Source organism: Hermetia illucens, chromosome 4 (assembly GCF_905115235.1).
Source record: "Hermetia illucens chromosome 4, iHerIll2.2.curated.20191125, whole genome shotgun sequence".
In the NCBI taxonomy this organism is placed as follows: domain Eukaryota; kingdom Metazoa; phylum Arthropoda; class Insecta; order Diptera; family Stratiomyidae; genus Hermetia; species Hermetia illucens.
This window is the reverse complement of record NC_051852.1, coordinates 12,846,167-12,861,060: the sequence shown is the minus strand read 5'-3', so window position 1 is coordinate 12,861,060 and position 14,894 is coordinate 12,846,167. Positions and strand designations below refer to the sequence as shown.

Here is a 14,894-nt window from a genome sequence, read left to right as displayed (position 1 = left end):
TTTTTTTTTCTGTTTTTTTTTGGGGGGGGGGGGGGAGGCAGACCAAGTTATTCCCACTTTCTCGTCCTTTGGCATTTTCTATTCCATTGACTAAACATTCAAACAAGTAATCAAAAGAGATCATAGAAGGGGAATAAGAGAAACAGAAGGGGAAGCCATCGAATTCCTGAGACAGGCATTGATAATTGCACCAGAAAACAGTCTCGAAATTAGTTTGCTAAAGTGCCAGTAGCCTGAAATGGAGTATTTGACACCTCGGGAATCATACAACGCTGTTCGGTCGTCGTAGGATAAAATCTTCAGTATTTCTCGAATATTCTTATGGTGGTAAGACATCATTTCATTCTTTGAAGACATTTGTCAGTTTGGAAAAAGGAAAAAGTCACATCGACTTAAGCTAGGGAACCACAGGAATGCCTTTGAGATCAAAAATTCTGTGACGGAGAGGGCAATGCGTTGTCATGATGTCTAGTATCACATGGATGATCCTTTTCCAGAGGCATTCAGAAAAAAAACTTGATTGACAGTTTGTCCTGGAGGCACAATTTCTTGGTGGACGATCAAGACATTTGGTTTTTTTTTTCGATTGTCTTTCTGCTAAAACTCCGCCATGCTATTAACATAGTATGCTGGTCCCAAGCCCAGGTAAAGGAGGAGGGTTTGAGGCAACGTACTCTGTACTATCCTCAGTAAAACAAGAATAAAATGCTGAGATCAGGGAAAGAGATAAATAGAGTATAGTTGGAGTTATTCTACTATGCTAAATCCTACCTAATCTCTCTTGGTGACAGGCCCCGCGACAGGTCGACCAAGAAAATGCATAGAATGTCGTTACAAACATGATGATCGGATTGAGTCACAAGCCTCGGAGAAATGCTAGGGCGTCCACCTTAGTCGACGCGGCAGGACGGGCCCCGGTCCTGTCGAGAAATGGGCAAGGGTTCTTGACGCATGGACGGCGTCAGGACGTAAGCAAGTTAGTCCGCACACAACGAACAAAACAAATACGTGTCTGCACGCTAAATGTTGGTACCCTAACTGGAAAGACGGAGGAGCTTGCAAGAGCCCTTCGGAAAAGGTGCATTGACATCTGCGCTCTGCAAGAAACCCGATGGTCTCTCTCTATTTCTCTATTTTGGTAACCCACACACTCAATATGGTGTTGGCATTGCCATCTCAGAGGGTTTCCGTGATGCCATTAAAGAAGTCAAACGATTTGATGATCGGCTGATGAAGCTCACCATTATATCAGCTGATCACACTATTCACTTCTTCACCGCGTATGCACCACAGACAGGTCGACCTGATGCCGAGAAAGATGCCTTCTGGCAACTTCTCGATGAAAAGACTTGTCACGTGCCTGCTGACGATTACATAATCATTGCCGGCTACCTTAATGGTCATGTGGGTGAAAAGGCAGACGGTAACAGGTGCCATGGGGAAAGGGGTTCGGAGCGCGCAATGAAGGCGGTGAGCGTATAATCGATTTTGCAGACACCCATGACCTTGTACTTATGAAAACATGGTTCATCAAACGATTGTCTCATCTTCCCACATTTTATAGTGGGAACAATAAAATGCAAATCGACTATATTCTCATAAGACGCCAACATTTTACCACTGTCACTGATTGCAAAGTCGTTTTCTATGAGACCATCGCACCTCAACATCGGCTGTTGATTGCCGTCCTGCGAATTAAGCCACCGATAAAACAGCGTGAGGAACGCACTGGCCCGCCGCGCATTAAATGGTGGCGATTTGGTGAGAAGAAAGAAGAAACGGTCCATTACGAATGTGGAAGAATCATGGAACCAAATGAAAGACATGATCCACAAAGCGGCCTCTGCAACCCTCGGGGTCACCAAGCCGGGTAAGCGGTACATCAACCGAGATACCTGGCTGTGGAATGATGATGTTGAAATGAAGGTCCGTGAAAAGAAACGCCTCTACCACAAATTTCTCGACGATAAAACGCCTGCTAATTGGCAAATTTATAAGAATGCAAACCGGGAAGCAAAGGAAGCAGTCGCTATCACCCGAGCGAACCATTTCAAAAATCTTTACGATAAACTGGACACTCGGGATGGCGAGAGAGATCTGTATCGACTTGCTAAAAGCCGTGATGAACGCACACAGGATATCGAACACTTCTGTTGTGTTAATGACAAGAACGGTACTTTGCTTACCAACCGTCGAGCCGCAACGGATAGATGGCGAGAATACTTCGAACAGATTTCAACTGGAGAATTTGCTCATCCTCCACTTCCACAATCATTGCCGACATTTGGAGTAGTTCCACCAGTCAGCGCAACTGAAGTCGAGGAAGCAATAAAACGAATGAAATCGGGGAAAGCAACAGGACCTGACGACATCGCATCTGAGCTCTGGAAAGCGAAGAGCTGGGACCCAACACTGTGGCTCAGTGAATTCTTTAACCGGGTTATTCAGGAAGGAAGAACACCATATGACTGGCAAGGAAGTACCACTGTTTCAATATGGAAAAAGAAAGATAGTCCAGCAGAATGTTCAAACTACCGTCCGATCCGGTTACTTTCCCATACCATGAAGATTTTTGAACGCATTCTTGACAACCGTATTCGCAAAATTGTTGAAGTAATCGTAAATCAAGCCGGATTTGTAAAAAACTCTGGAACTACTGACGCAACACACGCTGCGCGGCTACTCATGAAGAAACACCATGAGAAGCATCGTCCTCTTTATATTGCATTTTTGGATCTAGAGAAAGCGTTTGACCGTGTGCATTGGGTCCAATTGCTCAACCACGACTCGAAAAGTAGAATTCGAAGTGTGGCAGGTGTATCAAAACCGTTTTGTGTCTCTGTTGGTGTTCATTAAGGAAGCGCCCTGTCACCACTCCCCTCTGTTCTTGTTATGAACATCGTCATACGTCACATCCAACGTCCAGTGCCCTATACACTGCTTTATGCAGATGATGTTTTCCTAGCGTCTAAGCAAAATGATCTCGAGCAACTTGTCCAAAAATGGAATGATCGCCTCATGTAACACGGTCTCAGATTGAATCTAAACAAAACTGAATTTTTGACGACCGATCCCCATGAAACAGGCATAATCACTGTCAGCGGCAGTGATCTGCCCAGAACTGAGCGATTTAAATACCTCGGGTCAACGCTATCAGCCAATGGAGAGCTGCGTTATGAAATTGCTTCACGCATTAACGCAACCTAGATGAAGTGGCGTTCCACAACTGGTGTCCTTTGTGATCGACATTTCAACGAACGTCTCAAATCTAAAATTTACCGCAATGTCGTCCGTCCAGTCGCTCTCTATGGTTCTGAGTGTTGGCCGACCATAAAAGACAATGAACGGCGTCTTGCGGTAATGGAGACGAAGATGCTACGTTGGACTAGTGGCGTCACACGTTTAGATCACATCCGAAATGAGGATATCCGCGATCGTTATGGGGTTGCACCGATCGTGGAAAAGTTGCGAGAGAGGCGTGTTCGATGGTATGGTCACGCAATTCGTGCAAACCAGAATTCACTTGCCAAGATTGGTCTGAACATCGAAGTCAATGGTAAACGACCAAAAGGCAGACCTAAGCAACGGTGGCTTGATACGCTGGATGGGGATTTAAAAGCCTCGAGGTTGCACCCTGATCAGGCATTCGATAGAGCCAAATGGCGAAGCCGATCACAACGAGCCGACCCCGCTTGTGAACGGGACAAAGGCTGAAGAAAAAGAAGAAGATTGTCTTTCTGCTAAATTTTGAAGTTATTGGGCATCATCTTGGCACAAATCTCTCGCATGTGGAAATGTTTTGACAAAATTTGATGAACGGTTCCAATTGTTGACTCAACATTCTTAAGATTAGACAACGGCCTGATCTCACAAAAGCATTCATAAGTTCCAAGTTTCCAATGAAAGTTTGGAGCTCAAACGAGACTAAAAAAGGACTTCACCCTGAATCACATTTTACGTCCTTTACGCAAGTTGAAGCCGGAGATAGCAAGAATTTTGATGGAGATCAGAAGCTATTCCAGAAGAGCAATCCAGAAATAGTTTTCAACTATAATATACATAAACCATTTGGTTGGCAAACCATCTGCATCGACCATTCTGAATCTACGGAAACTATAGTGAGCTATAGGCATACGCTGCCTGAACCATGAGAGATGTAGAGACTCAGTTGAGGTAAAAGATATCTTTTGACATTATCTTATTAGAGGACGTGTGAAAAAAGCAAAAAAATGGAGGCAGGACTGTAAAGAAACACCCCAGGACTGCAGTCAAAATTATACGGAAAAACCGGACCAGGGGGAATTACACGGGACGGGAGTAAATTATCCTTTTTTTTCGATAACAATTTCTATTCCAACCCTCAAGAAAAGTTCCTGTTTTTCTACCCCTTATCGTCAGGCTTGACTGGAGGTAGATTCTGCGAGACGTCAGGAACAATGTTCTTCCAACAATTGAAAAAAAATGAAATCACTTACTAGGAGATACAAATCTAAGATACATCACCGCCATACTTAGCCAATAGTTTGTATATGATAGTATCAATTTAATGAAAATGTATGAAAGAAATATAGACCTTATCATTATAAGTTAAAGTGTAAAATATGAAAAATAGAAGTTTGCCTTTATATGTAGAAGCGCAGAGTAAAAAGATAAAGATTCATTCAATTGGAAAAAGTAGAAGAGAAAATAACACTAAATGTCATATAACTTCCACAATGAGAAACAACTATTATATAATGAATTGCAAAAGCATTGAGCACTCTTTAGCCGTAGAAAAGTTATTGAAAAATGTGCAGAAAATAGCAAAATAACAGAAAACCATATCGCATCTGAAAAAAATAGATTTAAATATATTTGCTGCAATAAGGATAAAAAGACTTAGGACACAATTGAGAAGGCTGAATTATAATACATAGTTTAAAGGAGCACAGATATGATACACATGTTGTCTTGTCATATAATGTGGGAGTGACTACTTCTGTCTATAGATGGGGTATCTTAAGGGCCTCCTATTTGCTCAGCGTAATAATTTCCAAACGCGATTATGGATGGTATGTTAAATGGGAAAATCAAAACGTCAAAATTGCCATGCGAACTACATATTTCGCAAGTGCACATGGAAAAACCGAGAAAAGATACTTCGGAATAGACGTGGAATGGAAAACCCACCGAAATCTCCGAAGTAATCTCAGAGGCCATAGAGGCTGAAAGGACTGGATCAAGCGGGGAAGTAGACCTGCTGCCTATTGAAGAGGAGAAGCTGAACAAACCTAGAAGTAGATCTTCTAGGGCTTACGATGGATAGACACCAGATCGGATTATGAGAGTGGTACTCCAAGAGTGGAGAAGGGCTCTAAACACTAACGGAGCCAATGGCCAGCACTAAGATAGCCCAGGTAAACCTTCACCGTGCAAAAGCAGTATCTGTAGTAATTGCAAGAGGAAACTCGAAGGATAACATTGGAATAGAGCTGGCTCAAGAATTCTGAGTTTGCCGGGCGCAGATTCGGGGTCTGTAAAAAGGAAACATGCAGGTGCATCGTTTTCCGAAAAACCAAGAGATTGCATCATTTTTAAACGTAATTTAAAATATATGTCTTTCAGAATTCCTCAAGAGATATTTTGTGGCTGTTCAAGTCTCACTGAAAGCTATAAGGGGAACCTGAGAGCCGGTCGTGACATCGGGCTACTTTCCACGAGACGACATCTGGATCCTACCGGAGATGATTACTAGACTGGTGAAGTACTGTGAGAGGTAGCGTTACCATTTCTCCTCAACTGCCATGCCAACGTCCATCACGAAGACTGGAGGATAGGCCACACTAATCGAAGAGGTCAATACCTTCCTGAATTTATTCTTAGCAATAAGTTAAAAGTTATCCACACATATGTTGCCAGCTGTCCTACTAAGACAGTTAAGTCATTAAGGGATGTGCTCTGGTGGAATAGGTACCTAGCCAGAATGTGAACAGAAGTCCGAAAACTCTTCAGCCGGGCAAATCAAACCGGAGATTGGGCGAGGTGCAAAAGTGCACTGACTGCGTATAGCAAGGTTATAAGGAAAGCAAAACGGAATAACTGCAGGCAATCTGTGAAGAGATCGGACAAACCAGGCTACACAAAGCTATAGCCAAAGACAGGGCAATATCTTTTTTCTATCTGAACAAGGAACATGGCATATTTACCAAGAATGAGGAGGACAGAGTACATCTGCTTCTCAGAACTTATTTCCCAGGGTCCTAACCCACGGTGGCAGGCGACAACATTCTGCTTGACACCCCAACAACGAACAAAAGGGGAAACATAGAAAACTGAAAACTAGCCAAAGAATTAGGAACCACCCGGAGTAGATGGCATCTTCCCAGCAGTGCTCCAGAGAGGCCTAGAAATCATCTTAGAGTTAATTATAGGGGTGATAAGGAACAGTATAACCTTAGGATATGTACCAAGGGCATGGAGACGGGCAAAAGTGGTATTTATTTCGAAAGCGGGTAAAAAGGATCCTTTTCACCCTGAATCTTTCAGACCAACTTGAATAACATTGTTCGTACTCAAAACCGTGGAGAAGGGGATAGACATACTTGCCGAGCAGGACGCTCAACCGAAACTGTACTGGATCAGCCGACGGATGTATTACGGAATGCCATGGAAACAGCAGAAATAGCACTGCCTACGTTTTTGGATATCGAAAACGCATTCGAAAGCACATCACACACAGAGATATAAGATGCCCTGATCCTGATGAGGGAGTAGGTTTCGAGTTTATTAGTCCAAGTAAAATGTACTTAAAACCAATGTTTAAGAACATGGAATATGCTAGTCCAGGCGGAAATATGCGCCATAGATGTGTCTCCTTCAACCTCCAAGGCAACTATTGGGGGCAGAACATTGCTATTTTGACCGATAGGTAAGCGGTGATCAAGGCACTTAGGTCCAACCAGGTGATTTCTAAGCTGGTATGAGAATGCCTTGCGAGACTAATCGCGCCCGGTTCTTTCAATGATCTCTGGATACTCTAGATTTCAAGCTATGTTGGGTAGGAAGGCAAAGAGCCAAAAAGAGGGCAGGAACCCCTCTATATGGGCGAGGATAATTCTGTGGGATCGGAAACGGGTTCGTGACTATGAAATTAAAAAATTAAGAAGAACGGCTGAAGGATATTTACGAATGGAAGCCAGGGATTGAGCAGTCTAGGGATGCGAACCCAAGCGCCCAAAGGACTGTTTAAACCTCACCAAGAGATCGAGAGAGGAGGAGGAGCGAGTAAGCGGCTTAATTTACGCTCAAAACTAAGATAGGAGGCAGAGACAAAGACCCAAGCTGAAGGGCGTTATAGGATCGGTATAGTCTCGATATTGGGGAGTGAGGGTAGATGCGGTGTTGTTGCATGGAAGGAAAATTGAGGATGCGGAGCCATAAACACGGAAAAGATTCTTTTCGAAAAAGAGAGTTCCGGTGAATTTTCGTTGTACATCTTCAAGGGGGTGACATTCACGGTTGCGGAAGGGAGACCAGACTACAAAGCAATATTCAAGGATGTTTGTTACAAGTGCGTTCAAAAACGTTGAGAAGGGCTAGATTGAGTTAAAGTCGGAGAAAGAGCGCTGGATAAAACTAGATATTCTGGAAGCTCGATTTATTATACCAACGAAATGGGAACTGAAACGAAATTTGTCACCAATTATTATACCTAGGTCTTAAAGGAAGTCAGTAGTGACAGGGGCTGTCCACCAATAAAGTAAGAAAAGGAGGTGTGGGAGGGTTTAAGCGAATAGAACATCCGGTGGCATTTGCTGACATTTAGTTTGAGCTATACCAGAGTAACTGGATTGGACTGCAAGAAAGCACAGTCCAGCGGAGACGATCCAAACTCAAATGATTGAAAGTTGCCTGCGCACAGCAAACACTGGGAAGTAAAGATGGAACGTTACTAATAAAAAGACAGGAATAGGAGTAGCCAAGTATAGAGCCTTGGAGAACATCAGAGGAAGGAGAGAAGGAACGGGATCAGTAATCATGAAAAGAAATGAAAAGGATCGGAATGTGAGGAAGGAAGAAAAGCAAGAGATTATTGAGAGGGAGAAATTGAGTAGAGAGAGTTTGGAAAGGAGAATATTGTGGCCAACGGTATCAGAGACTGTGGAGAAATCAGTTTAAATAGCTGTCATGAATTTAAACTTTTAGCAACGAAGTTGGTCCTCTTTAACAATAAGGTGACCGAAGTGCGTGGTCAGCCAACCGTTGACGTATTCCCCGAGGATTTTGGAACAATAAGAGAGAAGGGAAATGGAATGGTAGTTCACATCTAGAGAAGAGACTTCACTATAGAGGATAAGGCTGATAAGGTCCCTTTTCCAGAGGTGGGCAAAGTAGCATTCTTCGAGGGTTGATTACAGTTCGAAAGGAGGAGGTTAGGAAGCCTATCAGGACCAAGTCCAACATTGATATTAAGGTTATCAATAAGGAAGTCGGCGAAGCAAGGTGCAAGGAGAGGAATGGCCAGAGATTCGTAGTCATCTGCATTTAGGAAAGAGGTAGAAGGTACATAGTCGAGAGAGTAAGCACGGAAGAGAAGTCAGAACAGAGGAAATCAAAGGATTGTTGTGGGGGTCAGCAAAACTGATGAAAGGAGGGAGAGATTGGGTGGGGTTACGGGAAGAGCAAGTGTGGTCTTAAATTATCGCCGACAAAGGCGGCCTCGACGCGCAAGTATTGTTTATGCGCTCTTTAAATCATGGATTCCACAGTGGAGCGCTTAGCCTTAAAATGAACAAGTTCGGCACCACCATCGTGATGAGCTAAGTCAGGTAATAATTCAATAATTCAGACAAGTAGGAGAAGAACAGATTTATCAGGAGAGGAAATCGGGCAGGATATTGCAAAAGGTGCTAAGAGATTCATCACACATTGGGCAGGATAATATGTGATCCCAGTTGTTTAACGCTAAAGCTGAGTTGAGACCGTCAAAGTTGGATTTGCGGAAGTTCAGCTCCGTAGATTTACGCGTAGTTTTGGGATTTGAACGGGAGAGCTCCGATTCAAGTTCGGATGGGGGGGGGGGGGGTCGTTAACGTCAATTTTGACATACAGGGATATGTAACGAAATGAAAAGAGGTGGCACTCGGGGAGATTGGAAAGGAAGAGATGATGATGTTGAAATTCAAGGCAGAACAAGTGTTCATAAAAGAAGACAGTAAAAGGAAAAAATGGGAGAGGTTTTTAGAAGGTATCGAAAGGCGATGATGATTAGGACAGTTGACTAAGGGTAGATTAAAATCTCCGCAAGGGAAGAAAGGGAAGGAAGGGAATTTGACTGCAAGGAGTTCCGAGAAACTGTCATACAACACTTCGTATAGATGAGAAGAGCAAGCATAGGGAACGTATTTACAAGATAAAATGAAGGGGAAGAAGTTGTGCAGGAAGGGACGAAGGACACCACAGTTATAAAGAGAGCCGGAGGAGTCATAAGACATAAGGGTTTGGCGTGGAGTGTACTTTTTATGGTAATTAGGACCCCACCGCTAGTGGACTTACGTGATGCATCCGGGACCTTGTCGCACCGGAAAGTGGAGTACCATTCGGAGATTAATAAATCATCGTCTAGCCAGCTTTCAGAGATACAGATGCAATGGTGTTGCTGGGCCAGCTCGGATAAATTGAAGGCCTCCATCTTGGTCCTTAAATGCCTAACATTTTAATAGAACAGACGAACAGTAAACACGAATCGAGTTTCATTGATCGCCGAGGCAGGCGGGCTATACTAACATTTACTCGAAAATTGGTGCGCTTGTATGTCTTAATGAACACTCTTTCAGGCCAGAAAGAAGGACTGCCGATGACGTCTATTGTATGAGAATAAGTGACCTTGAAAGACCACTAGGTCGGGGTTCCAGTCTTTTGTCAGTTTGGAACAGGACAATAGTCTCAAATTGGAAATAGGCCGATACTTGTGGAGAAGCAGGAAGGGAGCATGAAAACTGTATTGAAGCAAAATACTAGAAAAAACAGAAAAGTATACACATAGCTGGAAACTATGGATAGTCTCTATAATAAACATAAAAAGGCTCCCCATGTAAGAAAAGATTTCAATTATTATTACTTTTCAAAGCTACTTTTTAGTAGTAGTAAGAGGTGACCAATAAATAATGAAGGAAATAGACCACTACGTCCGCTTTATTGACTGAAAATTTAAGGATGTTTCAGGATGATTTTAAGGATTTGTTTATTGGAATGACGCTCAACAAATAGTACCAGCTGAAATAAGGCAAATCAAAAAGGAATAATTCATAAATACTGTCTCTGGCTGCTTCTGCTGCTATGTCGGAATCACGTCGCGTCAGCTAAGGGGGGAGTACATTTTCATTTTCTCCAAAAAAAAGGAAAAATAGTCAAATTTATAAAAAAGTTAATTTTGTTGAAAAAATATAATATGTACTACTCAAATTAGTTGATTGTTGATTCGCAGTTTCAACGGAGGGAAATTTCATAGTTTTTGGTAGGTATACCAAATTGTCTCGATCAGGTTACAAGGATTTGACTTTCCCATAGCAGCAATAGTTCAAACCATTACTTTAAAGCTAATTTAAAAATATACAACAGCAACATGCAACATTGAAACAGACGCAAGATCCACTCACATCTCAATGGCACAGAGAGGGCGCAATAGCACATACGCTATACTTACCGTACTGACTTTGCGTACTTTAGATGCGGCTGAATAAGCTGTGGGTGCTGTTGGTCTTTGCATTTCGCTCACCGACTCCAATCCTTCGCTTCGTATCGACATTTTCTCCTTGTTGTTGTCATCATTGCCCTTCTCTTCGCCTACAAATGATTCATAGCTGTGACATGAAAAGTCTGAAGGACTTTTTGCCATATTGTCTGGATTGTTGGCAGCAGCCTCCGCAGCGGCGGCAGCAGCTTCTGCAGCAGCAGCGGCATTTGCACGTTCCTCCAGTTTGGCGGCTTTTGCGGCTGCAGCCTCTTCGGCTTCCTATGAATTCAGATACCATCCCAGTCAATGCACTCCCATGGTGATGTTACAACAAACTACATACCCTTAACGCTTCCTCTTCGGCTAACTCTTCTTCTTCAGCCTTTTTCTGTAACTCATCGTACGACATGGCGACAATGGCCAAGATCAAGTTGACCAAATAGAATGAGCCCAGAAATATGATCACAATGAAAAATAACATATGCCATGGACCGGCTGACCTTAATACTAATTGATATAAATTTTCCCAATAGTCCTGAGTCATAAGACGAAAGGCGGAGAGAAATGCCCAACCGAATGTGTCGAAGCTTGTGTACCCGTAATTTGGATTTGGACCGAAACCCTGTAGGCAAATGTAGCCTTCCTTACATTGGCTGTAAAGATAAATATGAAAGTTAATTAAATATGGATCAAACTTTCAAATATATAATATGCACTAGTATTATCTAAAAAGGTTTTCAAGGACATGTATTGCTGAAGAGCTTCCCAGAATTTTTCGTAGATACATTTGTTACCCTTCCAAATTCCTTACTTCTTCCAAAAACATATATTTCATTTCCTTTCATATTTTGCTATGCTATTGCCGCTTCTATAAGCAATTAGATGGAAAGCGGAGACATTGGCTTGACGGGTAAATGGTTGGGAAACTGTGTTTTATTCAGTTATATGTGGGTGGAATTACTTGTAATGAGCACGAAGAATTCAACGTGAAATTACATTGCATCGGTGACAGTTTTAAAGTACATGGGGAAAATGGATCCTTCCAACAAATTATTCGGAATTGGTAGACGGAGACAAGTCTGTGGTGTAAGTAAACGACGGTTTTCTGCTATGTTATTGATGATATTATACCTCAAGAAGGAGTTTCTATTTTCTACGACTCTTTTTTCTCATCAAAACATAGTACTCTCCTATTATTAATTTAATTTTACTAGATTTTGATATGAAGAATATTTGGGGGCCTGGACACCGTCTAGAGTCAGCTTCATGATTTTATCCAGATTTTCAGTTAGTAAATTTCTGAGAATGGGTCCGTTAAAGAAATCATCACTTTCGATCCCCCGTACTCCACTTTCCAAAAAATGTCAAAACTTCGAAAAATACTAATCGAGACCTTTCATTTGATACCAAACATGACTAAAGTCGGTGAAAAAAAATTCACAAAGTGCGCCAATAAGTCTACCTCTTGAAGCGACAAAAAGAGATATCATTGCCAGCAAAGTCCAGATCGGTTGGGTCGTCTGCCAGCTACGAGAGCAGATTTGTCTCAAAAAATGCTTTAGGTGTCTCACGTTTGGGCTCATGTCCAAAAACTGAACAAGTGTACACGACAGGCTGGAGCTGTGCCGTAAATGCAGAAAAAAAAGGTTACATTACTAAGGATTGTGATGATAGGCCCAATTGTCTGTTCTGCATGCAAATAAATGACATCAATAGCGCCTACATCGCGATCAACACTATGCGGAAATGAGGTTGTTACAACTAAAATTGAACCATTGTCAAGCGCTCATGACCTGCTTTCCCAGACGATAATTAAAAGTAAAATTGACGTCGCCATTGTCTGCGAACAGTACAAAGTCCTATGCAGTGAAATTTGGGTTGCTGATAGCAGAGGAAAAACCGCCTTATGGTCATGTGGAAATCATGCAATAGAAGGAACAATGAAGATTCTCGAGAATGGTTTCACGCGACCGAAAAAAGCCGGTACATCCATCTATACTGCACAAGTCTTACAACGAAGGAGTTCCAATCAATAGTAGAGAGACTAGCGGGAAATGCAGGAGACCATACCCTAAAATCATAGCTGGCAACTTTAACGCATGGACTGAAGAATGGGCCAGCCGAAAAACGAACACAAGAGGGCGTGTATTACAAGAAGCTCTTTTCGGTCTGAATATTATTCTTGCAAAAACTAGATGCGTCAACACTTTCCGAAGAGGGGAAATGGGTTCCGTCATAGATGTCACCATAATTTTCGAGATCGCGCAACTTTTAAAAATAAGTTCTGGAATCAACAGGTTTGACCAGGAAACCTTCAAAGAAACCTGTTGCAAAACACAACGCTAGAAGGAAACGCAAATTATAGGAGTTCCCAGATTGGCGATTGGCTGATTCTGACCCCTGGGCAAGAGGTCCTGCGGGGTTAGGGTATCTCCCTTTTGGCGACACAATCTGGTTGCGTGGTGCAGACAGCTGGATGCTCATCGATCTCGAAGAGGAGACCATCGGGCTCGTTTCCGATATACTTTAGGAGTTCTCGTACGTCCGCAGCTAATTCGGCGCGTTTCATTAAATGCGGGAGCAAAGCTAAACCACTTACTGAATCAGCTGACGTTAGGCGAACGTACCCCCAGTCAGTTGCTCCATCAAATGAGGCAGTTAGGTGGTGATAACGATGGCTCAAAGCGGCTGAGGTCTCACTGGCTGCAACGACTCTAGGAGAGCACCAGTGACATGTTGGCCTGCGCGGACTCGGGATCGCTGGAGGTGTTGTCCGCCACGGCCGATAAGGTAAACGAGGTGCACGCGCGCTCCGTGGTCGCGGAAGTTTCCCGAGACACAACTGGCCGACGCGGTCACAAAGCTCGCAGCGAAGGTTGTTACTTTGTATTCGAGAGGATAGATTTTGATCGCAATGACGATCGAGGTCTGCTTCCCGAAATGGGCGCTCAAGTAATCGCACGCTGGGGCCCTTATCAGTACCATCGCAAATACGGAGCTTGTTGGTACCATCGTTCAGCGACTAAATGTATCATTGAATGCACGTTTAACGCAACAAAAAACTAGGCTCGCTCGGTGCCTTGGCGTCGGTTAAACGAAGAGCAATACCACACCGCCTTACAATTTTCAAACCCCTAAGCAGACGTTGCTTCCTGGTTGGCACGGGTGCTGAGATGTCGGTTCTCCCTGCACCCTGTCCCTGTTTTTTATACGACCATGGGTCTAGCCAAGGCGTAACACCAAATTCCTGTCGCTCCCGAAAACATTCCTAATACCTTTCGGACTATTTAAGTTCACCAGGCTGACTTTCGGCTTGTGCAACACTGCGCAGACTCTCCACAGGTTCATTCACTCAGTCTTACGAAACTTGAACTTTTGTTTCGTCTACATGGATGATGTTTTGGTCGCTTCCTCTTCAGAATCTGAGCACTTGGAATATTTCAATTTTTTTTTTATCATCTTCTCGAGGCCGGACTTGTTCTAAACGTTGAAAAATACAGATTCCTTCAGAGGCAGATAAAATTTCCCGGCCACTTAATAACCCCTGACGGTATCCAACCTTGTCCAAACAAGGTTGAGGCCATAAAGAGCTTTCCTCTACGAACCACGGTAAAGCATTTACGAAGGTTCTAGTGCATGTTGAATTTCTAACGCCTAATTGTCTGCGCCCAAAACTGAAAACTCCCGCGAGGTTGTGTGGTCAGCTGAGGCGTAAATGGGTTTGACACAGTCAAACAGCAGCTTGTTGATGGAATACGACTGGCATTTCCTCAGCCAGATGCTCCCCTAGCTGTGTTCGTCCATACCTCAGATACATCGGTAGCTCTTCAAGCTCTTCACCAATGGGTGAATCAAATCTGGCAACCGTTCAAATTCTTTTCAGAACAGCTCAATCCGGCTCAACGCAACTACAGCGATTACGATCGTGAGCTACTCACCGCGTGCCTCGCTATAAAATACTTCCATTTCTCCCTTGAGGGCAGGCCGTTCACCGGGTTCACGGACCACAAACCCCTTACTTTCGCACTTAGACAAAAGCCCGATAAAGCCTCCTCTCGCCAACTTCGGCACTTGAGTTATATCCGTCAGTTTACTTCTGACATTCAACACGTGTCTGGAAAAGACAATATTGTTGCAGATGCTTTGTCTTGAATCTCGAAAAGCCGCAGTCTCTTCCACG

General features: G+C 43.3%; 1 protein-coding gene across 50 annotated transcripts in view; it reads right to left on the bottom strand.

Annotated features, from left to right (window-relative positions):
• The window catches only part of LOC119653867 (sodium channel protein para), a 317,579-nt gene that overhangs the window by 122,764 nt on the left and 179,921 nt on the right, over window positions 1-14,894 (bottom strand). For 44 of the 50 annotated variants that reach the window (XM_038058927.1, XM_038058962.1, XM_038058971.1 and 41 more), the window contains 2 exons: window positions 11,058-11,367; window positions 10,685-10,993 (listed from right to left, as the gene is read on the bottom strand). In XM_038058927.1, the coding sequence (XP_037914855.1) occupies window positions 10,685-10,993; window positions 11,058-11,367 (619 nt within the window). The remainder of the gene's footprint in view (window positions 1-10,684; window positions 10,994-11,057; window positions 11,368-14,894) is intronic. The other 6 variants (XM_038058975.1, XM_038058974.1, XM_038058955.1 and 3 more) reach the window with 1 other exon arrangement.